Source organism: Bacillus rossius, chromosome 17, assembly GCF_032445375.1.
Source record: "Bacillus rossius redtenbacheri isolate Brsri chromosome 17, Brsri_v3, whole genome shotgun sequence".
Classification (NCBI taxonomy): Eukaryota; Metazoa; Arthropoda; class Insecta; order Phasmatodea; family Bacillidae; genus Bacillus; species Bacillus rossius.
The window spans coordinates 33,927,497-33,955,239 of NC_086344.1; the positions used below are offsets into that span (position 1 = coordinate 33,927,497).

General features: G+C 42.4%; 1 protein-coding gene across 1 annotated transcript; it reads right to left on the minus strand.

Moving 5' to 3' along the window:
- Positions 1 to 671: 671 nt before the first annotated feature.
- On the minus strand, positions 672 to 24,862 carry LOC134540582 (CAPA peptides). The gene is made up of 4 exons (XM_063383406.1): positions 24,805 to 24,862; positions 5,163 to 5,270; positions 2,631 to 2,834; positions 672 to 817 (listed from the first exon to the last, which is right to left on the minus strand). Exons 1-4 carry the CDS (start codon positions 24,860 to 24,862, stop codon positions 672 to 674), a joined length of 516 nt encoding a protein of 171 aa, XP_063239476.1.
- Between the last annotated feature and the right edge of the window lie 2,881 nt (positions 24,863 to 27,743).

Genomic DNA, 27,743 nt, shown 5'->3' on the forward strand with positions numbered 1-27,743 from the left:
TATTGATCATTTTTATAAGAAAAAAGCTAGGTTAGTTTACCTTCAATTTGATGTGTGAGTTATAGGGCCATGCATATTTCGCGAAAAGATTCCGAGACTAGTTATAAGTTAAAACACTGTAGCATCGTCTGTGTTTCGTGACTGGGCGAATTCCTCTCAGGCACATGTCGATTTTTACAACACCCATCACAGTAATAAATTCATTGCGAAAGTGGGCGCGTCCTGAGTGGCTCGGTCGAACAAGGCTTCGACTTCTCTCGCAGACAGGCCGGCCAATCACAAGGGCGAAACCTCTGGGTGCTGGTACACCTCGTTGCAGTCTAATAGGCATTCAGATTTATTCGCGAACAATGCCTGCCCCTACTGATTCATATACCATTGAAACTGGGACATTATTTTAATGGACAATCTGTACAGTGGGGTTCGTAGGAAGGGGAAGGGTTTTTAAGACACAATGAAACACTAAGAGGCCAATTCTTTGTTGGTAAAGACGGTTTTATTGGATCTTCCAAAGGGTGCAGCGGCGAATGTTCGGAGTAGTTGCAGGGTTGTTGTCACTCATCGCAGGTGGGGGGAACGTGATGTCAGGGGGAGGTCGGTGATTGGTTCGAAGGTCGTGGTTGTGGTTGTGGTGTTGTGGGAAGGGTGTGTGTGGGGAGGGTTCGAAGTCTCTAGGACGACGCTGGCTGATCCCGGAAGGTCCTGCCGGCTCCTTCGCCCGCCATGTCCTCGTCCGCAGAGGACTCCTCTTCGTCCTCAGGGCTGCCGGCTTCGACGCGGTGGTAGTAGCCGTCGTGCCTCCTCTGGCTAGGGTACTCTGCGCGAGGCGTATGGGACAGAGGGGGGAGAGAGAGAGAACAAACAACAATCAACGTTCACGTCGTTTCAACGATCCGTTTTACAAACCAAACAGGAGGAAGATTTATTAAAAATTTTTAACAAGAGATAATAGTAAGGATGCGGGAATATTATCAAATGACATTCTTTTTTTAGGAATAATGTTAAATACCGATCTCCTAGCTGAATTAAAAAAAAAACTCAAATTGAACAAATACTGCACTTATAAAAGCTAACCCTTTAGTCTATACGCCCTTTTTTTTTTTACATTTTAAATCACAAAATGAATGATACATACAAGTTAATTGCACAAATCAATAACGATTTTCCTGTTGAATAAATAATTTTTTTTTTTGAAGTGAAACTTCTTCATGGCCAACTTTTAATGTAACGTTTTCGTGAAACGTTTCTGAAGCGTAAAGGACAGAGAAAATATAACGAGAGCACTGTGTTATATACGTTTTTGGGCTCGTTTTCGTTCTCTTTGTGCGATGATTCGTCCCCCACCCAAAAAAAAATAAAAAGAGATAGATGAACGAAATAATAATACATAGAGTGTGCGCATGCGCTTGTTCCATTAAATAGATATAGGTATCACAGAGAGGGGGAGAGGGGATATAGTGGTGGAGAGAGGGGAAGAGAAAGGGCGAGGGGAGAGATTTGGAGAGAGGTGGTAGCGGTGGAAAGAAGGGAGAGAGGGAGAGAGTGAAGAGGGGGAGATACGGGGAGAGAGGGTAGAGAGGTGGAGACATGTGGTGAGAGAGGGTAGAGAGAGAGGGATTTTTTTTCCTAACCTAAGTAATAAAGCTAAATGTATTTGGAAGGGATCCGGGTTAGGGAGGGAGACTAAGTGCGTCTCAGGCCGAAGCCTATACGCTCTACACATGCAAGGTTTAAGCCATGCAGGAGAGGAAGCATGCATCATGTGCTAGGAGGGGATTCGCACCATGACTAACTCCCCTCACTGACTATCCTAGACTAAAACTAGATATGTTGGGCCCAGGTAAAACCTGCACAGACACAGGGAAAACCCCGGGCTCATTCATGAGGAGTTTCAAAAGATCGTGCAAGCAGATTCAGCACGAGACAAAAAGAAGGATGGTCCAGGAAGAAAAGTTGGTCGGGTAGAAAGAATCTACTAAGCAAGCGGGTAAAAAGAGAGGTTTGAGAAAGCGGAGAGGGTGATGGGGGGAGGAGGAGGGGAGAGAGAGGGGTTAGGGAGAGGGGAGTGACAGAGAGTGAGGGAAGGTGGAGAGGGGTAAGGAGCGTGGAGGAAGAAGGGGAGAGTGGTTGACGAGGGGGTTTGGAAGAGGACGGGTGGAAAGGGGGGTGAAGAGGGGGGGTTAGAGAGAGGGGAAGGAGAGGGTTTGTGGAGGGGGAAGAGTGGGGGAGGAGGCGGTTGGAAGAGGACGGGCGGAAAGGGGCGGTGAAGAGGGGGGTTAGATAGAGGGGTAAGAGTGATGTATGGAGGGGGGAGAGTGGTGGAGGAGGAGGGTTGGAAGAGGACGGGTGGAAAGGGGTGGTTAAGAGGGGGGTTAGAGAGAGGGGAAGGAGAGGGTGTGTGGAGGGGGGTGAGTGGGGGACGAGGGCGGTTGGAAGAGGAGGGGTGGAAAGGGCGGTGAAGAGGGGGGTTAGAGAGAGGGGTAGGAGTGGTGTATGGAGGGGGAAGAGTGGGGGAGGAGGCGGTTGGAAGAGGATGGGAGTGGAAAGGGGTGGTGAAGAGGGGGGTTAGAGAGAGGGGAAGGAGAGGGGTGTGTGGAGGGTGGAGAGTGGGGGAAGGGAAACACGCCCACCTCGCAGGGCGACGAGCGCCCAGGGCTGGCGCGGCTCCTCGGCGCTGCGGCGGTCCCTCCGGCCCAGCCGGGGCCCGAACCACATGCCGCCGGCGTCGCCCGCCGTGTCGCGCCGCCCGCCGTCGGGGCGCAGCACAAGGTAGCCCCGGGAGCGACCCACGCGCGGGAACGCCATCAGCCCCTGTCGCTTCGCCTCCTGCAGCTCTGCAACCGCGCGCACAGCACGCTCGTCAGACAAGCATGGCTTGGTTGCGTACCGCCTCTAGGACAGACCCTAAGATCAGGGACGTCGGAACAGGGGGGGGGGAGTGGCAGCAGGGGCAAGTCGCCCCCGTGCTGTTATGCATGGGGGGGGGGGTGAGAGAGTAGCAATTCGCCCCCCTCCTTTCCCCAGAACAAATGTTTGGTCCTAGTAGTATTTTTCTCGACCGGTAGTTACAAACGTTGCATTGGTGATCACATTGATTAGAAAATCAAATTTATGGTTGTCAATATACTGTAAAATTATTGCAAATTCCTAGATGGTATATTATTTAAATTGTACTGCACCTACTGTCAGAGTAGTATTTAATACATACTACGTCATCAAATTCTTGGAATGGTATATTTAATATTTTGGTTCGGTAACTCATTAAATAGCACAATTTTGTATCTAAAATTCCAAATTTTTCCGGGGGAGGGCCACCCCCCGCTCTAGAACTGAGGTAAGTGTAATAGGTAAATCTTTTCGCCCCCCCCCCCCCCCAACTCATGAAAACGTTCCGACGTCCCTGCCTAAGATCCTCTATGTGCTCGGTCAAATTACATGTGCTAATTGGCTACTGACTCGTGGCACCTGTTAACCGGGATGCTTCGATTCGATACTTCTTTTGTCGAGGGTTTTCCATTGTCTTCAGAGTCCTCCACTGAAGCAGCATGAGTTCGTATTCTACCCTATCTCGAAATCAATCCCCGAAATTTTTCCGGTCTCTACGTATGAGCAGGGGCGTGCATTTTGTTTGCAAAAACAATCTTATCTCGCAATACGCATGCAAGAACGTTTTCCTGCGCTAGAGATTGTTCCCTTGTAATCACGCCCGCTCATTGGCTGCTGACTCGTGAGGCGTCTCTGCTGGGTGACTCGTGATTAGATACATCTTTGATAGAGGGTCTCTGATTAACCATGCAGTCCTCCTGATTGACAGTGAAGCTACAGCAGAAGAAGCACAAAGGTATAATTATTAAAAAGTCAGCGCCTCGTGAAATTATTCCACAAATTTTTTCCCGATCTCTATACATGGACAATAAAGTTGAATCACACGCAAGTAAAACAGAAAAAAAGTAGCATAGTGATGAAAAAAAGTCATAGAAAATCCCGATTGTGAAAAGGCGTGAGCATTTGGAAATATATGATTTATTCATAGTGATGCACCAGGACGTGGCTCACTGGGATACACACATATCTTAAAAACACAGAATTTAGAACGGCAATAAGTTAGAATTTCTGAGAAGGCCTTATAACTTTTAACTGGCATAAATTAGAACGATCATAGCTTACTGACACGCACCTAACATAGAAACACACGACGCCGAAACACACAACTTTGAAACTTCCTAACGTAGAAACACACAATTTATAAACTGTCATAACCTAGAAACACACAGCTTAGAACTTTCAAATGTTAGAAACACTTAACTAAGAAAGACGCAACGCCGAACCACATAACGTAGGAACATCATAACTTATAAACACATGACTGAGAGCTATCATAAATTAGAAACGCACAACGCCAAGACTGCATAAATTGGAATCACCGTCATAACTTAGAAACACGAAACTTAGAACAGGTTTAACTCAGAAAATCTTTAGTTGTGAGTTTATAAGTAGCATTTTCTAAGTCGTGAGTTTCTGAGTCGTGTTGTTTCTAAGTAGTGTGTTTCTAAGTTGCGAGTTACTAAGATGCAAGTTTCTAAATTGCGTGTTTCTAAGTTGTGAGTTTCTAAGTTATTTGTTTCTAAGTAGCGTTTCCTAAGGTGTGAGTTTCCAAGTTATTTGTTTCTAAGTAGCGTTTCCTAAGTTGCGAGTTTCTAAGTTGCGAGTTACTAAGATGCAAGTTTCTAAATGGCGAGTTTCTAAGTTGGGAGTTTCTAAGTTATTTGTTTCTAAGTAGCGTTTCCTAAGTTGTGAGTTTCTAAGTTATGTGTTTCTAAGTAGTGGTTCCTAGGTTGCGAGTTACTAAGATGCAAGTTTCTAAATTGCGAGTTTCTAAGTTGTGAGTTTCTAAGTTATTTGTTTCTAAGAAGCGTTTCCTAAGTTGTGAGTTTCCAAGTTATTTTTTCTAAGTAGCGTTTCCTAAGTTGCGAGTTACTAAGATGCAAGTTTCTAAATTGCGAGTTTCTAAGTTGTGAGTTTCCGAGTTATTTGTTTCCAAGTAGCGATTCCTAAGTTGTGAGTTTCCAAGTTATTTGTTTCTAAGTCGTGAGTTTCTAAGTAGTGAGTTTCTAAGTCGCGAGTTCCTAGGTTGTGCCAGCCTGATCACAAGTGTCTCTCACCTGGGGAGTCCAGGGTCCAGCTGACGTCACCGCCGGACCGGCCGACGCGCGGGAAGGGCATCAGCCCCGACACCTGGCGCTCCTTCCTCTGCACCACCACTCCCCCGCCTGCAACAGCCGGGCGCGTGCGTTCGCGACATGTATGACATCCGTCCTGACCTGGACTGGGTGTTGTGTTCTCGTGTTGCAAACACCAAAAGGGGCGCAACAACTAAATTTCCAAGGGGGGGGGAAATATACCTTTTTATTAAGAATCATCGATCCCCCTATTGAAGCGGGTGGTCCGGGGGTCCTCCCCCGGGAAAATTTGTATTTCAAGGTGGAAAATGGTGCTATTTAAGCAGTTTAATTATCTAAAAATTGATTACACAGCACTTTCTATGCCCCGTTTGCCCCCATTTCAAAGTTTCAGAAGGGGGGGGGGGGCAAAATACCCTTGCCCCCCCCCCCCTGTTGTTGCGCCCCTGGATACCAAACTAGGACATAAAATATAACGTAGAATTCTTCAAAACAACGCCGAGCGTGATAAATATAAGTACTCAAATTGTGTTTTTTCAGCTACATTTCTCCACGCGAACTACACGTGGTTTCTATACCCACCGCTAGAATTCGCTGCCGGAGCAGCTACGTTGACTATCGAATCATTCCATTTTCAGCTCCGATAAAAGCTTAAAATAAAAAATAAAATAAAAAAAACATTGAAAAAAAATTACTAAATCCCGGCTTTCGGGTACTGCCCATATTTAAAACAAAAATAATTAAACAGTTAATACTATGAAGTTCCCTTTTTTAGCTTTGTGAACTTAGATTCACGCCATCCCCCGCCAATGACGGAACTATGGCTGTTACACATTCCCGTTCCATGCGACTTCCGTCGCATTCACGAAATTAATTATTACTTTCGCCAAATTTAGTATACCGAGAGCTAAGATGTTGCACATCAAAAAAAAAAATTCCAAAACCTTACGTCAATATCAAAAGCGTTTGAACAGTTACATCATCATTATTCTCAACATTCGAAACTGCATTCGTGGTTTGTAATAATTCCAGGTGTAGTAACAGCTCACATCGCACCTTGACCACACTTATTTCCCCCCCGTGATTTCAAAGTGGTGGGAATATACCGGTAAGAATCCCGGACCCAGTGTTACCGCGAGAACTATTTTTGTGGTGACGCAGTTAGTCGTTCTCGCGTGAACGTGCGCAGTAATTCGATCGGGTCGATTTGTTACGCTCGCTCCCGGGCCCGCGTGCCCGCGGTGACGTCACAGGACTCCCGCGCGACAGGAGTGGGGGGGGGGGGGGGAACCCTTCCTTCGGGCCGCGCAAGAAGATGGCGGCGCCGATATCCTTTGGCCAACCGGACTCCGGAGGTAAACGGACGACGACGCTCGAGTACTTGGTCGACGAGTTTCCGGTCGGAGGTGCTTCCCCCTCCCCCTTTCCCCCCCCCCCCCGGGAGTCGGGGTTCCACTCGCGGCGTCGTGTGTGACGCCGACAAAGAAACTCACCGGGTGTCGTAGCACAGGTTCCACTCCGCCCACCCGGGCACACACACACACGGTGTGCAGAGCTTCAGGGAAAAAACAACGCGATTTCAAAACTACTCGAAACATCCGAGCGGGGTCTGCTTACGAAAAGCATTTAAGAGTTCGCTGAGGTGCGATAAGTACTTTCGATTTCGGATTAAGTTTTTAAATTGTATTTTAAGAAGAGTTAAAATGGCTAAAACGCGTGTTTTCATAGTATTTTTTTTTTTTTGGCGTAAAACGACCGGTACAGATTCTTGAAAACACTTAAGGGATTTGCATTATACCTAGGGACCGGAAAAATTCGCGGGTTCAATGACCTCTAGGATGAACTTTATAGTTCTACTTACACTCGGTCAAATGTCACCCTCTCATTGGCTGCTGTATTGTGAAGGTGTCCCAATGTAGCGGCCTGTGATTCGACACAGCTTCGGTTGAGTGTTTCTCACTGGCCCAGAGTCATCCAGGTGAGTTGTGAGCCAACAGCAGAGGCAGCACTGAGGTATAACTATATGAATTTTAGGTTGTCGTGAAATGAATCCGCGAATTTTTCCGGTCTCTATTATAACTTTATCTTCATTTTTCGGCCATATAATGTTACGGTCACCGCTCAAATTTCACGAGAAGAATGCGCGTCAGTTCAGAGCTTTGCGCTTAGAGGCCATACCGCGCTAGAAATACCAGCGAACGTCGTGCTTATCATCCCGACTCACTAACACAGATGCACCCCTTAAGAGGCCACTCCAGTGTTGCAGGGGCACTACGCAACCCGCGTTAACCTCATACGATTCAATGCTATTTTCATTTTGCTTATAACTAATTAACTAATATATATTTCGAAATGATGCTTGCTTGATATGTAAGACAAAGATGCTCTTATCAAAGCCCCTTTCTTCAAAAACGTGCATAAATTATGGTTTTATTCTAATCTTTATTAATATGCATAAGTGTATTGTCTAGGTTTGAACCATAATTTATGCACGTTTTTGAAGAAAGGGGCTTTGATAAGAGCATCGTTGTCTTACATATCAGGCAAGCATCATTTCGAAATCTATATTAGTTAATAAGTTATAAGTAAAATGAAAATAGCATTGAATCTTATGAGGTTAACGCGGGTTGCGTAGTGCCCCTGAAACACTGGAGTGGCCTCTTAAGAGGCCCGTATAGTCAGAGGTGTTATCTGTGCTGGCGAGGCGGGATGATAAGCGCGACGCTCGCTGGTGCTTCTAGCGCGGTGTCTCCTCTGGACTGGCGCGCAGTCTTCTCGTCGTGCATCGAGCGGCGACCATGACATCACACGGTGGAGAAATGAAGATAAAGGTGTAATGCAAGTCCCTTAAGTGCTTTCAAGAATCTGTCCCGGTTGTTTTACGCCTAAAAATTACTCCGAAAACACGCTTTTTAGCCGTTTAACTCTTCTAAATCAATAACTATTTTTCACACGAATAAATACATTGTAGATCCTTTAAACAAAATAAAAGAAATATGGCAGTGTCAATCGTCAGCCGTTACGAAAACTGAGGAGCAGACAAAACACAAGCAGAGTTACGAGAATTCCGTAGCATCACTGCTGCGTCATTTCTACCTCTCCCCTGCCGTCTCCCCTTCAGGCCGCTACAACTAGCAGACAGCATGCTCCGCTACGTACCTGTCTTCCCATTCGACCGCTAGCGCATGCGTTGGAGTGGCGTCGCCGCTGACGCACTCTTCTCTACCGGTTCCCCCACCGCGCACCTGACTGTTCCCCTCGTGCGATCGGAATTTTCGTAACTCTCGAAAAATTGTTGCAGCATCAGTAAAGAAGTTTCACTTCAAAAAAAAGCCCGGCAGGGGAGATGTAGAAATGATGCTGCATACTTGCATACTTGCACAATAGCATAATTTACCGCTCGCATACTGGAATATTTTTTGTTTATCTGCGACTTCAGTCAACGAGAATTATGTTTTCTATACCTTATAATATAATAAGCAAGAAGTTTGACTTCTGTAGCGCGTGGACATCACGTACACAATTTTTTTTAAAAATGGAATACAAATATTCATGTAAAATTACTGATAGTTGTAATTTTTTACATTTACATGAAAACAACTGTATTACCTTCAAATAGTGTCCGCAGTTATACTGTGTTCGGCTTAGGCTACTTTTCCCCGTTTCGTGTTTTCCCAGTACCACCAATAGTTAAATTTTATTTAAACCGTTCCCTGAATAACTTTCCACTACTAACGAGCACATTGGTAAGCACAATAAAACAAAAAATATATTATAAATAATATATTATGTTTTCACCGTTTCAAATAATAATGTTTGAATGAAACATCAAATAAACCATATAATAACGCTCCAATTTTTGTAGGAAATACTCAGTAGTATCTAGAAAAAAAAGGTTATCATATATTCATAAATAACCAATAGCCATGTATTGCACAAAGTTACAAATTTTTCTTGTTGTATTACTATAAAAATAATTTGGCAATTGGTTTCCAACGGAATCGTTTGTAAAAGTGCAAAAAAAAAAAAAAATTGAAGCGTCTCTGATCGTTGTGTCTGCTAGTTTATTCTGAAGGGTTAATTTTGTACTAACCAGCGAAATTGATTACATGCGAAAATGAAACTTTAAAAGAGGTTGTCTGAGTATTTAAGGAAACCACAGCAGCAAACGAGTGCGTTAAGAGTGAATCCAGTTGTTTATTTTAACGGCTCGTCAGGTTTAAGCACAGTTATTTCAGGCGTCCTTATGGCTACTCATAAAACACCCGCGTATTCAGGCGGTTTTTTTATACCAAAAAAAGGCGTCCCTCTCTTTTTTATTTTTCGGAGGCGTTAGCAAATTATCTCGGACGACAAATGGAGGCGGTTAACTTGAGATCCAACGTGTTTATATTTTTATATTCTCCCGTGTTCTAAAGAAGCGTGTCTGCAAAATGATACCAGCACAAGTTGAAGCCGCAATAGTAAATGTTATATATTTTTTTTCTTTTCTCTCAACCGTTACCATCTGAAGCTCAAGTTCTTGAAGGAAGCGCATAAAAATATATTTCCCAGCAATTTATTCGCTGAAAAAGAGACACCCGTATTTAGCGAGATAAATTTGTACTATTTGTTAGATTTTTTTGGTATTCTGCGTTAACTATTTGCGCAATGTGGTCGCCGAGAAAAAAAAAACGAAGATTCATTTCGTGATTTGCTAAAATTCAAATGATTTTACCTAACTTTGGGCTGCTTTTTCTATTGGCTCAATGTTACTGTGGACGACTCTGAGGCCAATGAGTAGAGACCTGCAAAATTCGCGGATTCAATGACCTCCAGGATAGACTCTACTACACTCTACACACTCGGCAAATGCCAACTGTTCATTGGCTGCTGACTTGTGAGTCGTCTCGACTGGGTGGCCTGTGATTCGACACTTCTATGAGTGAGGGTCTCTAATTGGCCCTCAGTCCTCCAGATTAACAGTGAACCAATGACAGAAGCAGCACTAAGGTATAATTATTATAATTTTATCATAACTCAAAATGAACCCGCGAATTTTTTTTTCCAGTCCCTACTTATTGATATGGACCGGAAAAATTCGCGGGTTCAATGACCTCTAGGATGAACTTTATAGTTCTACGTACACCCGGTCAAATGCCACCCTCTCATTGGCTGCTGTCTTGTGAAGGTGTCCCAATGTAGCGGCCTGTGATTCGACACAGCTTCGGTTGAGTGTTTCTCGCTGGCCCGGAGTCGTCCAGGTGAGTTGTGAACCAATAACAGAGGCAGCACTGAGGTATAACGATTTTTATTTTAGTCTATCGCGAAATGAATTCGCGAATTTTTCCAGGTCTCTACTTATTGAGCGTTAAAAAAATGTATTTGTTCTGTTGAACACAAAATTATAAAGTCCTAATGTGCATCGACACGCAATGCAACACAGACACACAAGGGCGCTCGCCGTGAAATATCCGTAGGTTGGCCGCGGCTAATAATCGCTGCTTGTTTTTTTTTTTTTTTTCGAACCGCGGCGCGGCGGTGTGTGAGCTCTCTCTACCCCCCCCCCCCCCCCCCTTTTTCCCCAACAAAAACAACCCGACGACGGGACGTGAACACGTCATGCGCGGGACCGCATGCGCGCGGAGACCGCAGGCCAGCGCGGAAATGGAGCAACATCCTTCCACGGCGCTTTGCCCCGTCTGCCCCCTCCTCCCCCTTCTCCACGGCGGCCATTTTGCAGCGCATCCGTCGCAGGGCAAGGGTTGTAAAAAATAAACGCGTCCGAACCCAACGAGCGAACAGTGTCGGATGTCGTGGTGAAAAAATAAAAAAAAGGGGTTGGGGGATAAAAAAAAAAAAGGAGGGCGGGGTTTCAGAAACCTTCATCCTCCCCCATCCGGTTGTTTTTTCATCATTAGTGACCGTAGATATCAATTTTATTCTTTCGAGTGGAAAAAAAAGGTACGGTAAGGGTAGTTCAATTAATTTAAAAAGAAAAAAACAGTTTTATTCATTACACATTTTTGCACTGTTAATTAAATTATAACACTTAGACTGCCTGTCACTTCTTCAGTTCACAGTTCACAGTTCACTCTCTCCCAACTGGAGCTGTGTTCTGGACAGTGGCTCTGCCTACCGCTCGTCTCTTACCCCCGCACCCCTCTGTCCCAGCACACCGCCTCGACGCTAGCTCACACGTCCCCGCCGCCATAACAGTCCCCGTGCACTAGGTCCGTCACTGACGACGACATTCGCTCGCCCCCTTCCCAACACTTCTCCTTAGGAGGCTGGCATCGCAGTATTTATACAACTCTCAACATCCCCCCCAACCCAACCCAACCCCATTATGGAATGGTCTGGACAAATTTTGACGTTTCGAGTCATCAGGGTGTGGAACTGGACGTCCAAAATTCCCAGAAGAAAGGCGTCCTAGTTACGCCACTCCACGCGGCGGCCCCCCTCTGAGAATCCGCAGAACACTCCAGAAGGGACCGAAGGGTCAATGACTAGAGACCGGAATAAATTCGCGGATTTCATTTCGTGATAGGCTGAAATTCAAACATGTGTACAATTCTGCTGGTTCTGCTACTGGCTCGCAGTTTAACTGGAACTCTCTGGGCCAATGAGAGACTATCGACCAATGAAGCGTCGAATCACAAGCTACCCAGTGAAGACGCCTTACAATTTAGTACTCAATGAACACGCGTGTTTACTTAAGAAATGCAGAGGATAATGGAGGGTATCGTAGAGGTCATTGAATCCGCGAATTTTTCCGGTCCCTATCAATGACAAAGAACTGGAGGGGGGGGGGGTTAAAAGCGTGGGGGGGGGGGGCGATATTATGTGTTTTTGACGACAGAGACTGACCGTGTTTAAAAGAAAAATTGTAATTAGGGCCTTGCTGTCCATCAGGTGTGGTCATGCACCATTCCCCGCAAAGCTTAGGGACGCTCAGGCAGAAAGTGACTTCCTCTACAAGTCGCAGCATTTCTATCCTGTAGTCACTCGCTGGTGCTTCTAGCGCGGTGTCTCCTCTGGACTGGCGCGCAGTCTTCTCGTCGTGCATTGAGCGGCGTCCGTGACATCACACGGCGCAGAAGTGAAGATAAAGGTGTAATGCAAGTCCCTTGAGTGAATTCAAGAATCTGTACCCGATGTTTAATGCCTGGAAAAAAAAATTATAACCCGTTTTAAACATTTTCAGTCTTCTGAAAAATACACTTAAAAAAAAAATTTGGAAACCGATCCACTCGTCCGCTTTCAGATCCCATGGATAGAGACCGGAAAAATTCGCGGGTTCATTTCGTGTTATGCTAAAATTCAAATAATTCTGCCATTGGTTCACTGTTAATCTGGAGGACTGAGGGCCAATTAGAGACCCCTCACTCATAGAAGTGTCGAATCACAGGCCACCCAGTCGAGACGACTCACAAGTCAGCAGCCAATAAACAGTTGGCATTTGCCCGAGTGTGTAGAGGATATTGGAGTCTATCCTGGAGGTCATTGAACCCACGAATTTTGCAGGTCTCTAGTTATGACGTTGTCACGTTAAACTATCGACCGTAAACCGACTTTACAGACAACCCCCCTGTTTTTTTTCCTGAGTCACTGTTCTGACAACAGTAACGTCGATGACGGGGGAACCTACGATGTCCCGAGAGCGTTATTCATAACGAGGCGCTTCCTGATGCTTCCTGGTACTGACGTCGACGTCGTACACGTGTATTCTCACGGAGGCGAATGAAAAAAGGAAAGTGGAGGGAGGGGGGGTCCCCTAATTGCACCGGAAGCCCCCCGAGGCGAATAAAAGGACTGCTTCGTGGGTGGAGGATGGGGGGAAATAATAAAGAAGAAGGCACTCGAATTACCCGCGCGATGCCCGAAAGCCATCGTGCGCCGCGGCCGCCGGCGAAATATGCGCGCGCGATCTCAGGTTCCGTTCATCGACGAGAGCGTGGGCGTTTGAAACTAGACAAGTTCGCGGTGTCGTTGAAGAATGCATCCGGCAGATAGAGTTTGCATCTCGTAATTAACTGCAGGTGTTTCCTAGAAAGGGACGGATAGAGGGGAAGGAAACAAAATTTATTTTTTGACGTGACGTCTAATAAATCGATGAACGTCGGCTGCACGCACGAAAAAGGATGATTCATTATCCCGTTACGCACATTTTCCCGTTACGCTCTTTGTACGCTTGGAACAAAATCATCGATTTGACTTTTTCGAGGCACATTAAACTTGAAACACTCCCATTCGTTTCCTACTTTTCCTATCATCGTCCTATCCTTAACAGAATAACACAGGTTGGAAGAAGTTAAATAGCAAACATGTATAAAAGTTATAGTTAAAATAATCTGTTCGTTAAAGTGATAAACATATTTGAATTAATGAGTGCAAATAAAAGTAAATTTATCAATTAAATTGTACATTTAATTTCACTCCTTCTTTGTATCCAAACAAAATAGTGATAATTCAATAAAAATTATTAAATTTTATTCATAAAACTATGCAATCATTTCATCAATGTTTTGTTATGACGTCACGTTAAACTATCGTCCGTAAACCGACTTTACAGACAACCAATTTTTTTTTGTTTTTTGGTTAGGGGGAGGGTTGCAAATATGTACACACAAATAGGCTATAACACGCGAAACTCTGGACACCAGATTTTTACGAAGAATATTTACATACGCAAATTGTGTTTTTAACTGCATTTCTTGCCCGCGAATCACACGTAGTTTCCGCCCCCGCCGCTATAATTCGTTGCCGGAGCAGCCACGTCGACTATCGGATCATTCGATGTGCAGAGCGGAAATTTTTTAAGCTAGAAAGTGAAACGACTGCATTGAAAATAAAAATTAAAGACTTTAAAAAAATTACCAAAATCCTTGGTTTGGACCTGATTTTCGTCAAGGAATTCTTTTCTATCAAAATTCATTAAACATTTAATGCTAAAAAGTTTCTTTTTGGCTTTGTGAACTTTGGTTCGCGTCATTCGCCACAGATGGCAGCTCCTTGGCTACACGTTTCCGTTTCGTGTAACAGCTAGCTACATTGTTTTCTTAATTATTTTGTTGTAGTTCTCCGTACGACTTCCACTCCATCGACAAAAATTACATTCTACCAAATGCCGTACACCGAGAGATAAGATATCCGAAGGGGGTCTTCTTACGAAAAGCATTTAAGAGTTCGCTCAGGGCCGAAAAGTACTTTTGATTTCGGATTAAGTTCTTAAACTGTAATTTTAGAAGAGCTAAAATGGCTAAAACGCATGTTTTCAGAGTTAGTTTTAGTCGTAAAACAAATGGTGCAGATTCTTGAAAGCACTCAAGGGACTTGCATTACACCTCTATCTTCATTTCTCCGCCGTGTGATGTCACGGTCGCCGCTCGATGCACGACGAGAAGACTGCGCGCCAGTCCAGAGGAGACACCGCGCTAGAAGCACCAGCGAGCGTCGCGCTTATCATCCCGCCTCGCCAGCACAGATAAGCAGCTGACGAGGCGGGCCCCCTTAACCGGCTGTAAAAGGCACGGCAGGTCGGAGGGTAGTCCGAGTGTGACGAGGACACCCAGTGGAGTGACTCTGAAGAGTGGCGGTCTGTCAGCCTGCTGGCGAACTGTCTTGTGCCGTATAGACGCCAAATTGGTGGCAGTAGTACGGGAAGGATCCATGAAAGATTGAACGGTGTCCCGCTGAGGTTCCCTCCAAGGCCCTGGATTCTGATTGGGCAGGACTCGTACTTGGTAGTGGTGGGTTCCCTAGCCCTATGCGGAGTCGACGTTGTGAGCGACGACACAGCTCCGGCACTAGCCTGGACAGCTAGCAGAGGTTGGATAGGCCTCCACCGGACCACGGGTTCACTGGGTGTTTTGAGGGGTCCCAGTGTGATGTGGGAGATCGGGGTAGGTGCCAGCAGTGCTTATAAGGTCTAATGACTAAGGAACACAGCCAACTGTCTGGTCAGCTGAGTGAGGCAGGGGGCTAAGGTGGTGACTATGCTGGGTTAACCTAGCCCCTGGTCATGGCTGAAGCTCTAACACCTTCCGGATCAAAAGGTGAAAGTAACACATTGACATCTTTGTCTGGATATTACTTGCCCTGGAATGTTAAACTGGTCTGTAAGCCGACTCCCAACCTACCCTTAAGGGCGCATATCTGGGAGGACAGGTGGAGGGTTCCAACCATAGGTTGGGAACACATATGCCCGTGGTTAAAGGCGCATGATGGTCTTCCTATTCGGTTCGCGTTGGTTGCGAAAGAGTCCTAAGTACACTGTAAATTTTTTTCCCTCTTTTTTTTTTGTAAATGGAAAAGATACATCCGTGAAAAAAATACATATATTTGTACATTTGTACATCTACATGAAAAACAAATGTATGTCTGGGTTCGGATTCTTACCCGGGCATTTATGTATTTTTTTTTGTCGTCCCTGTACCTCCAATAGTTTAAGTTATTTGTAAAACGGTTCCTTGAATAGATTTCCAGTATTAATTGCGCACATTAATAAGCATAATAAAACTAAATAACGTACATTTATTGAATAATTATTATCTTCTCTATGGTTTAAAAAAAATTATGCCAATTATTTCACACATGCAAAAATAATCATGGGCATGTGTTGTACAAAGTTACACAATATATTTATTGTAATATTAAGATTCACTTCTTGGCAACTGATTTCCAAAGAAGTCTTTTGTAAAAGAGCAGAGAATTTTTTTTCTTTCCCCGTGTGAATGTTGCAATTTCTCTCACCTCTCCGTACACCGTTGCCATTTCAGCCGTCTCCGCGTTGTGTAAAGTCTACCGCGCTGGTGCTGATTGTGGGAATAGGTAAACGCGGCATCACACCCGCTGAAAGTCAACACTGCGCTAATCGCGCATAGCCACAACGTGTAGACCAAAGATTATAAAACGGATACAGACTGAGCATTAGCCGTCAGACGTGAACCCCCTTTTTTTTTTCTGATTTTCATATACCAATATGGCGGACATTTTGTTTATATTTGTATGAGCTTTTCTAGCCTGCTTTTATTAACAACCGTAGCTAGGCTGTTCGGCATGAATTCGGATCGAAATACTACCGGTTAATATGTTAATATGTACTAAAAGTCCAAAATTATCTTCATTATACAAATGTAATGATATTAGTTGGCGTTTTTTTTTCTCCAGTTTAACCTCCGGTGCAGGTACAGCTGATACGTTTGTCAAACAAACGGCCTTCACAGGGTGTCATGAGCTCACGCTGATGTGCTTGCCAAGGAAGGATGATGCCGCGATGGTCTGCCGTTGCCTTCCGCGGGGTAGAAGGTGGAAGCACCCGGTCCTGAGCCCAGGGAGAATATCCCCCCCTCCCCTCGGCCCACCGGACAGACTCGCCGGCCGCTGGACCAAAGATGGCGGACGCCGCATCTGCAAGCGCTGACAAGCGAAACGGACACTGCGTGATTACCACCGCTTTAGGCGCCCTTTTACGGAACTACGGATTTTTTTTTTGACGTGACAACGTCTAATAAATCGATGAAAGCCGGCTGCACGCACGAAAAAGTGTCCCGTTACGCACATTGTTCCGTTACGCTGTGTCCCGTTACGCTCATAGTACGCTTGCGCCGCATCTATCTCTCTTCCGCTCGACTGTTTGTAAAGTGAAGTGAAAAGTTAATGTGGTTTTCATTGCTTATTACAGCAACAATTTCGGCAATGAAGGTTAATTATTCTTGCATTTTAAAAATCTGATTACTAGTATAATTTCAAGTATTTATTCTTTTATTATTAAAATAAAAATGATTCAATTTCATTCATAAAAGTATGCAATAATTTCATCAATGTTTTTGTTATGACGTTGTCACGTTAAACTATCGTCCGTAAACCGACTTTACAGACAACCATTTTTTTTTATATTTATTACGTAAACATATACACATCTTGCCAGTCTGAATTATCGCGTGCGTAAGTGTTTCTTAAGATAAATATCGCTGGCCAAAGTACCTCACGCAACAACAAAAAAAGTTAATTTTTTTCCTTGTAAATTACTTTAAAATATATACATATAATTCCTGAAACATATTTTAGATTTTTTTAAATACGGTAGTTTACTAAAAATGAGTAATTTTTTTTAAATTTATTTAATGGATGGATCTGTTTTTTTTTTGTTTTTTTTTTTTACTGAATAGGAGTGTTTGTTAATTATTTAGTAGGGTCTAGTATTTTGCGTAAAAACTTTATCGCGTTTGGTTTTACGCGAGTTTAATTGTATGCGATTCATATGATTACTGACGGACGTGCTTGGAAGTGTATAAAGTATGTAGTATATGTGAGTATATGATAGTATATGATGAGTATATGAGTGTCGCTTCGCCTCGGTTGGCTGCCGGAGTGGAGTAAACGAACCAAAGGGGGAATTCGAAATCTCGACCCGGCTGTACCAACCTCGGGAATCAGTACAAGTATTTACCAATTAATTTAATAGAAAACCGCAATAGAACATTAGCATTAAGAAAGGACATGTGAACACTTACAAAAAATAATACCTACTTTCCAAGGAATTTATACAATTTCGTTCAACAAATGAGTTTATTTGTTCAAAACAAGTAACACGCAACTATGAAACCGACAGCGATAAGTCGGAAGTAAGCACATAAAGGTACAAAGTTTATGAAAATAACGACCAAAAAAGAATTAATTCTGCCGGCTGCCGGCCGAGTCGGGGTGTCTGCAGTGAAACTTCTCCTACAGCTGGGAGGGTGTTGTGAAGGGCGTGGCCTTGTCGCTGTACAGGAGGAGGGAGGAGTCTCGGGACTGGGGCACTCGATGGTGAAGATTAGGGAAGGGGGTTTGAGGAGTGGGGCATTCGATGCCGAACATACTCCAGACTGTGCAGTGAGAGGAAGAAAGCTTAGCGGATGGACGTCTCCCGGACTAGTGTGCGAGTGCAGTCGCTACCGATGGAAATTTCTCAATTCAAGAAGCAATGACAATTTGAGAAATATTTTCTGGGTTCGCAACCAGAGGTAGTTAATACCAGGTCACGATCAATATGGCGTCAACACATGGATGGTAATAGCGACAAGCACTTACACAACACGGCGGTCTGTCTACAACTGTCTACAACAATTATTAACTCAACCCCATGCCTTTGTTTATTTGTGATTGTTTAAGCCATCGAAAAATTAATGCTGTTGTAGTTGGTAGTGTGTATATTATGACGGGAAAAAATTTCTAATCAAGAATAAAATTCATTGTAGAACATGAATTGCAGAATTAAATAGGCTACAGAAAATAAATTTTTTCTCCTTCATAAATTAGACCGTGGTGTTTGTAGCTCAGATACATTGGGCGAACATAAATAAACCAAAGAAAATGATATTCTGGAACAATCTAGTCAATACATGCATGTTATAATTTATCAAAAGAAGTGCACAAATTATGACGTAGTTGGACGTTCAGAGCTTATGCTGATTGGCCGAAAATATATCACGACTTTAGCAGTAACACAGTATTAAGCAAGAGTAAAACACAAAGCGGACTCTGCTTCGTACTAACACCGGGCTTGTATAAATGCTTAATACAATGTGCGATTGTAGCTAGTTAAGTTGAACTATACTGAGATCCACTATTGTGTAACATACTATGTTGTGTTGATGCTATTTTGATTTAGCCCAGGCAAACTGTATAAAAAAAAAGGCCTCTCGTTGCGAAAATCCAATATTTGGATCAAAAGTTGACCCAAAACTTAAAATTTCACTTTTTAGAAAAAAAATTACTATATTTTAAGTGTTGCATCACTGGAGCTACTTCACCTACAGAGTAGCGGCTGAGCTCAAATTGTGCCAAATTTGGGCATTAAAAAAAAAAAGGGCAAGCGTGAATGATTCGCTACCACACATGCTTTCGAAAATTCAAGCGAAAATAAAGAAATTGCGAAAATTTAGCTTGTTTTTTTTGTTGCGAATATCTCAAAACGCACCAGGAATTTTTGCCACGTTACCACGTTTTTATCAACTAGGTTTCTTGCGTGTAAGTCTGTTCGGTACAAATTTTACAGTCGATTTTAAACTAACTTCCTTATAAGCTAGAGAGTTGTGAAACTTTGAATATAGCTCAGAACTGTATGACAAATTCAATATTAACTCGCTGTATTGTCTGTCAGTTTTTCGTCTGTTCGGGACAAATTTGTTTTGTTTTGTTTAGCAATGTCCCCGGATTCGCGGCGTTATGCTACGAGCTGAACAGCACAGCGTTGCGGGATGCATAACGCAGCTCTCAGCAGGCGGTGCATACATAATCGGAATAACTTCATAAACATGATTTAACTATTTAAACTAGATCTTTTGTAAATTCTTCAGCTATGTTATTTGATGCTCTTTTTAAATTAATTGACACCTAAACCCCTAAATTTCGCAGCCTGAGAAGAATAAAAATTTTTTTTATCTTTTCTCTGCAATGTTTTTCAAAATATTTATATATATATATATATATATATATATATATATATATTAATTTAACCCCAGATTCTGATTCAGCACCCTCAATGTCAATGAAAATAAAACCACCTACTTTTTTTTTGCAACCTGAAACTTCCATTTGCCTGTACAACCCACAGAAGATGGAAGTGTGGGTATAATGCTCCTTTCTCCTATAGGAATCGGAAAATTATGACATAATCTATTAAAACTCATTGTTACGACGTAAAAAAGAGTTTAATTTTTTTTTACTACCAATATTACTTTACCAAGATATTCCTATTAGCAGTCCGTTGACGTATAATCATATGTTTATGACTTATGCTTAGAGACCGGAGAAATTCGCGATTTAAATGACCTGTAGGATAAACTCCACGATCCTCTATGCACTCGGGGAAAATTACATCTGCTCATTGGCTACTGACTCGTGACACCTGTTAACTGGGACGCTAGTGATTCGATACTTCTTTTGTTTGAAGGTTTTTCACTGGCCGAGTGTCATTCAGATGAACTGTGGCCCGATCACTGAAGCAGTAAAAAAAGGCAAACGTTTTTTTTTGGATTCTAGACTATCACGAAATGAATCCGCGAATTTTTAAGGCCTCTACTTATGCTCTTAAAAAAAAAACACCGATTGTTGCGGTATTCTTCACGGGGGAACATGTCCCAGGACACGTGCATAAAGCCGCTAGTCGCAAGACGTCCCTAGGCTCCACGACTTGAATCGCAGGCCCGGGGGCATTTCAGCCTTACCGTGTTCGCCGCTGACGGAGACTGCCAGGAGCGCGAGGCAAGCCAGCAGCGCTGCGCCCGTCATTGCCGCTGTCCGGGTGTGGTGTGGTGTGGTCGCCGAAGAGACCGTTCAGAGGCGTCGAAGGCGTGGTGCGTGTCTGTCTCTCGTCAAAGTCGTCCGCGCGCGTGTGTATATATATATGTGCGTACACACACACGCGCGCGCACATACAGGCGCGTCGGTTGTCACGTGCCACTCAGCCTCCCCTAACACGAGAGGGGGGAGGGGGGGTTGACGTCGCGTCTGCGTGATCTCACCGACACCCCTCCCTCTCTTCAACATTCCACCACGCTCTCTCTCCCCTCCACACTTCAACACCCACGGGGGTTGGAACCTCCCTTCGCTGCACCCACCTGTAGCTTACCACCTCCTGCTTCTTTAATTCTCCCCTCCTCTAACCACCACCATAACCAGGTGTGCTAGCCACCGAGAGAAAGTTTCATTGGGGGCACACTGCAAGTTGTTCACGTGACATTAAACATGTCTGCGGATACATCAGATATTTGCGGAAACTGTACAGTATGAACTGTTTGATGAATTTCAACCAGGCGGACAGTACCTATTCTAATAAAATTCCTTTTTCTAAAATCAAGTCCGAAACCCGGTAAAGGCCTATATTGAACTCCAATTTTTTTGACGCGACAACGTCTAATAAATCGATGAACGCCAGCTGCACGCAAGGAAAAGTGTCCCTTTACGCACATTGTCCCGTTACGCTGCATCCCGTAACGCTCATTGAACGCTTGCGCCGCATCTATCTCTCTTCCACTCGATTGGAACAACCATCGATTTGACTTTTCCGAGGCACATTAAACTTGAAACACTCCCATTCGTTTCCTACTTTTCCTATCATCGTCCTATCCTTAACAGAATAACTCAGATTGGAAGATGTTAAATAGCAAACATGTGTAAAAGTTATAGTTATAATAATCTGTTCGTTAAAGTAATAAACATTTTTAAATTAATGAGTGCAAATAAAAGTAAATTTATCAATTAAATTGTAGATTTCGTTTCACTCCTTCTTTGTATCCATACAAAATAGTGATAATTCAATAAAAATGATTCAATTTTTTTCATAAAAGTATGCAATCATTTCATCAATGTTTTGTTATTACGTTGTCACGTCAAACTATCGTCCGTAAACCGACTTTACAGACAACCAATATATATATATATATATATATATATATATATTTAGTTTGAAATATATGCGAGAGATGGAGCCACGTACGTAATGTTTTAGAGAACCTAAAAAAAAAAATTGTCAAATTTCTTTGACGCCATGTTCTTCTCAATAGATTTTCTTGGCTAATGAATTATACTTAGGTTGTTTTTTTTTATTTGCTGTTATATTTTGTTATGACTATTCAAGTATACGAAATGTATTTCAGGGTAGTTTCACTACCATAAAGTTTACTTTGGCACGTCAAACTTGCGCGGGTTCATTTTTCCACACGTGGGCCCGCCATCTTGACGACTTTTGCTCGTGGCTACAGCACGTTTCTGCATGCATGCGCATTGGACATTCAAACTTTCTACCTGTTCAATTTCCGTTGTATAATACGCGCTTATTTCTTTGCGTTTCTGATGCCTACTAAAATTTCACCCTCAACATCCCTGAAGAAATATAACCTCAAAAACACAGGCAATGATAATTACGGTCTAAGGGGGAAAATGTCACGTGTTCATCGTTGAGGCTTTTACATGTGAGGCATTCGATACTTCTGTTGTTCGGCGAGGTCTGAGAAATCAGTAGTAACATCTTGTTAAACCATAATTATAGTCAGGTTTTAAAAAGAGGTAACTTTTTTTTACCGTTTCCCCCTAAAATGAATCCATTTCGTATATTTATAACGCTCGGCATTATTTTAAAGAATTATTCGTTAAATTTCGTGTCCGAGTTTAGTTTTATAAGTTTATTGCTACACGAGAACACATGAATTTGCTCGATACCCAGCTTAGATGTTTACACATAACTGGCTTTCATTTTTTCGTCATTATATTTTATTTTAAGGGCTATTTTTTTTAAATTTTAACTCGATTCGTCCTTTTCATATTTTTATATATTACAAATAGTATCAACGTATATTCAATCAGTGTGTTGTGGGTGTAAAAAGGTGCGCCACTATTCGTAACTATTATCGCTTGGGGAATTTTTTAATATACAACGTATTTTTAATAGAGCACGTTGCGTAGCTTATAAACTGGTACTCTAAAAAATGGTTGCTGGACATTTTGCGTGTTGCGTTCTTGCGTATTTCATTAAAAAAAGCCTTAGACCCGTCCTGCAACGACACGAAAAGTAGACTGATCTCACGTAACAGAGTTCCTACAATATCCCCGCACGGAGTAGCTCGTAAATGCTGAGCTCTTCCGTTTGCGTCGCTCCGTGCGACCAGTAGCAGCTGCGGCGGTAGCCATGTTTGTTTCTGTTCTAAATACGTTAAAGATTTGTCACGAGTAGAACGTGCCTGAAAGGCCCCCGCCCACCCAGGCACACACACGCGGTGCGCAGAGCTTCAGGAAAAAGCAACGCTATTTGAAAACTACTCGAGACATCCGAGTGGAGGTCTGCTTACGAAAAGCATTCAAGAGTCCGCTGAGGGCCGGAAAGCAGAGGTGCCCCCCCCCCCCCCCAAACACTATGACTCACCCCCCCTTCCTAACCTAATGATGGCCCCCCCCCCCCCCCCTGAAATTTTTTATGCCATTTTCTCAATGATTTACTCAATTATTTTATAATATTATAACTTGATGTAAGTTTTTGGACATACGCCATTGCTAAGAACTTTTTCTGTTGAAGAAAAACTAATAAATAAAATAAATAAATAAAAATAAAAATAAAAATACTCAAAAAAAGATACAAAAAACACACAAAATTAAGCAAACAATTGCTGTTGTCAACAAGGATATGAACACCACAAAATATTCCGAAACAGGAATATGGTCAGCAAACAAAGAAAAAACAAAGAAAAACGTACTAAGAGAACGAAAAAATCCCCACAAATGATGACAACACAAAAATATTGAAACCCAAAATAATTCAGCACAACAGTTGAAGCGAGACAAAAAACATGACAAAACGAAAAAACAAACAAATACAATAGTTTTACCTAGTTTTGAGTATTTTTATTTTTATTTTTATTTATTTATTTTATTTATTAGTTTTTCTTCAACAGAAAAAGTTCTTAGCAATGGCGTATGTCCAAAAACTTACATCAAGTCATGCACTCCCATTGCACAAATCTTTTAAAGATAACATATAATATTATACTTTTTTAGTATTATATTTTATCACATTTTGCATTAATTAAAACTGATTTTCTAATAATAATTTTGGTCATATCAGGTAATATTTCCATCCTGAACCGACAGATGCCAAACTGCTTTTGTTGAGGAAATTGCGGGGTTGCCAATTTGATTTACAAGATCCCTTTCAATTATCATAGCACCAGAAACGTATTTTCACATTAGAAGCTATAATTATGTAAATAATATATACATTTTTCTCGTCTTTTAACCACCCCCACCCCCCTGAAATTTTAATGACGCAGTCTGCGTCGTTACCCCCCCCCCCCCCCCTCCCCCCTTGTGGGCACCCCTGCGGAAAATACTTTCGATTTCGGATTAAGTTTTTAAACTGTATTTTCAGAAGAGTTAAAATGGCTCAAACGCGTGTTTACAGAGAAACAACCGGTACAGATTCTTGAAAGCACTCGATGGACTTGCGTTACTCCTTTATCTTCATTTCTCCGCCGTATAATGTCACGGTCACCGCTCGATGCACGACGAGAAGACTGCGCGCCAGTCCAGAGGAGACACCGCGCTAGAAGCACCAGCGAGCACGTGTGTCAAGTTGGCGACCACACATTGGAATTTCAAGGTTAAAATTTGTCACGAATTAGTGCTCAATTTGTGCTAATTTGTGCCGTAGAAATCATAATTTGTGCTGCACTACGTAAAAAGTTATAGCGTATAGTAAGTTGGTCGCCAACTTGACGTCAAGTTGGCGACCACCCAAGGAAAATATCATATTTTTGGAATGAATATTATGTCACGAATTAGTGCTCAATTTGTGCCGCCAGAAGCCAAAATTTCGAGCTTATCGCAACGTAAACTAAAAAGTTATAGCTCTTGATATGTTTGAAGCGTCAACGTCAAGTTGGCGACCAACTTACTATATGCTATAACTTTTTACGTAATGCAGCACAAATTCTGATTTGTACGGCACAAATTAGCACAAATTGAGCACTAATTTGTGACAAATTTTGACCTTGAAATTCCAAAGTGTGGTCACCAACTTGACACACGTCCAGCGAGCGTCGCGCCTTATCATCCCGCCTCGCCGGCACAGATAAGCCCCTCCCGACTGGGCCGCCCTCCTTACCGCGGTCGCCCTTGACGGCGAAGGTGAGCAGCACCAGGTACACCAGCGCGCCGCCCGTCATGGTCGTCGGAGGAGGACTGCTTCTGGTCGTCTGTGCAGCAGGAGAGATGGTCTGTTCTCCGGCGCGGTGTTGCAGGAGACAGCGACCCTCGCCGTCGCCGCTCCACGCGTATATAAGCGACCCTCCGCACCCTTCCGGAAACACGTGACGCGCACCCCCCCCCCCCCCAACCAACACCCCTCCTACCTTCCCCCTCCACACAACACATCACTCTACACCCGCCGGTACGACTGTGCGCTGCACTGCCAATTTTTTTTTTTTTTACGTGAACACGTCTTTAAAATTGCTTCCACAGAGGGAGGCAATTCGAAAAAAAAAAAACGTATGATAACTAGAGACCCGGAAAATTCGCGGGTTCAATGACCTCCAGGATAGACTCCAATATCCTCTACACACTCGGGCAAATGCCAACTGTTCATTGGCTGCTGACTTGTGAGTCGTCTCGACTGGGTGGCCTGTGATTCGACACTTCTACGAGTGAGGGTCTCTAATTGGCCCTCAGTCCTCCAGATTAAACAGTGAACCAATGACAGAAGCAGCACTAAGGTATAATTATTTGAATTTTAGCATAACACGAAATATACCCGCGAATTATCCGGGTCTCTAATGATAACTAGAGACCGGAAAAATACGCGGATTCATTCAGCGATAGGCTCGAATTCAAATGCATATACCTTTTATGTGATTTTGCTATATTGGCTTACTGTTCATCTGGGCGAATCTCAACCAGTTATAAACCCTTTAACCAAAGATGTATCGAATCACAGACAAACCAGCTGAGACGACTTACAAGTCGGTAGCCAATGAACTTTCTACGACGTTCGTTTCAATTTCATTCGTCAAAGTCTATAGTTTGCATGTATAAAACATTAGTTAAAATAGTTATAGTGAATATATATGGTGTAAAAATAAAAATAGCGTAATTATATTTTGTATAGAAAATATTACCTGTTACTTACACGTATTCACTTACAACACACGGCCGTGTCCATTACACAGCCACACCCCATTTTTTTTAGTTAGTTAGTTAGTTAGTTAGTTAATAGAACAAAATTTGTAACTTTACAATGTAAACAACTGTACCACTACAAAATAGGGATGATCGGAATCTCACCCGGGCATTCATGCTTTGCATTATCCCAGCACCCCCAATAGTTAAAGTTATTTGGAAAACCGTTCCCTGAATGGATTTCCAGTATTAACTGCGCGTATTAGTAAGCACGATAAAACAAAATAAACTCCCATTTTTTTGAATATTCGATTATTTTTTTCCATTGTTTGAGAGAAAAAAAATTATACTTGAATGAAACATCAGTTAAAATGTAAAAAAGAATCATGCGGCAATTTTCGTGAGAAATAGTGTTAAATCGAAAAACGTATTTCATACATGCAAAAAAATAAACATAGTCATGTGCTGTACAAAGTTGCAATATATTTATTGTAGTGTTACAAACTATTTTTTGGCAACTGGTTTCCAAAAGAACTTTTTCTAAAAAAAAGTACAGAATTTTTTTTTTCTGTGTGAGCAACAGCAGCCAAAAAACATCTTAAGAAATTGCAGCGTATTCAATAAAATGGGGTGCGGCTGTGTCATGGACTGTTGTACGTGAATACGTGTACGTAACAGGTCATATTTTCTATACAAAAAATAAAATACGTCATATGGTGTGTTATTGGAATCATTCGATTGCTTTTGGGAAGCCCTTTCCAACCGTATATACGATCTCTGTATTTCGATCTGGCTTTATGACGCGTATAGGTCGATATTATTTATTTTTGATTATATTATGATTTGTCTCGAAGTTTGTTACTTTGCAGTTTTTTTTGTAAATGCAACAAATGTGTTTATGTAAAATTACGGATATTTATAAATTTGTACATTTACATGTAAACTGTATCATATCACTTAGTCCAGTCAATAAAGGAAGTCCACCCTACAAAAGGTGCGTCATATTTTTTTTTTAATGTTGTTTAGGACCATTAGGTAGTGATTAATCCAAGTTTTCGTCATCCGCCCTCTTGCTTCGTCCGCCATCTTGAAAACACTGACAAAAGTCGGCACTTTTTTCACTTTTTCACCTCTAGCTCATTCCCAGTGATTTTTTTAAATATATAATTGTAATTATGAAAATGTAGACAACAAAATTTACAACAAAAGAAAGTGAAATATTTGACGAATCGCTAATTTACCTCCTTTTTCTCCTTCTCGTAGCTCGAATACGTTTCGTCCTACAACAAAACTTTCTGCAACGAATTTGTTGTAAATTTCGTTGTCTACATTTTCATATTTACACTTATATATCAAAAAATGCACTGGGAATGAGCTAGAGGTCAAAATCAGAAGAGAAAAAAATAGTCGATTTTTTACGGTTTTTTTTAAGATGGCGGACAAAGCAAGAAAAAGGGGGGGGGGATGACGAAAACTTGGATTAATCCCTACCTAATGGTCCTAAACAACATTAAAAAAAATAACGCACCTTTTGTAGGGTGAACCCACCTTTTCAACCTCTATTGACTGGACTAACTGCAAAATAGTGCTCGCAATAATATTGGGTTTGGATACTTACCCGGGCATTTATGCTTTGTGTTGTCCCAGTACCTCCCATGGTTAATGTTGTTTGTAAACCGTTCCTTGAATAGCTTTCCAGTATTAACTTCGCGCATTAATACGCATAATAAAACAAAATAAAGCCAAATGATTGAATATTCGATTATTTTTTTCCCCTGTGGTGTGAAAAAAAAAATGTTTTAGTGAAACATCAACTAAGATATAAAATTATGCGCCAATTTTCGTAAGAAATACTCAATATTATCTCGAAAAAACAAAACGTATTTCATGTATGCAAAAATAACCATAGCCACGTGTTGTAGTGTTACAAAC

Excerpts from the sequence above, each read along its gene's own strand:
- LOC134540582 (XM_063383406.1), bottom strand. The coding sequence starts at position 24,862 with ATGACGGGCGGCGCGCTGGTGTACCTGGTGCTGCTCACCTTCGCCGTC. Across the intron at positions 5,271-24,804 it reads CTTCGCCGTCAAGGGCGACC|GCGGGGGAGTGGTGGTGCAG; the intron begins GCGGTAAGGAGG and ends CGGCTGTTGCAG. Across the intron at positions 818-2,630 it reads GGCGCTCGTCGCCCTGCGAG|AGTACCCTAGCCAGAGGAGG; the intron begins GTGGGCGTGTTT and ends CGCCTCGCGCAG.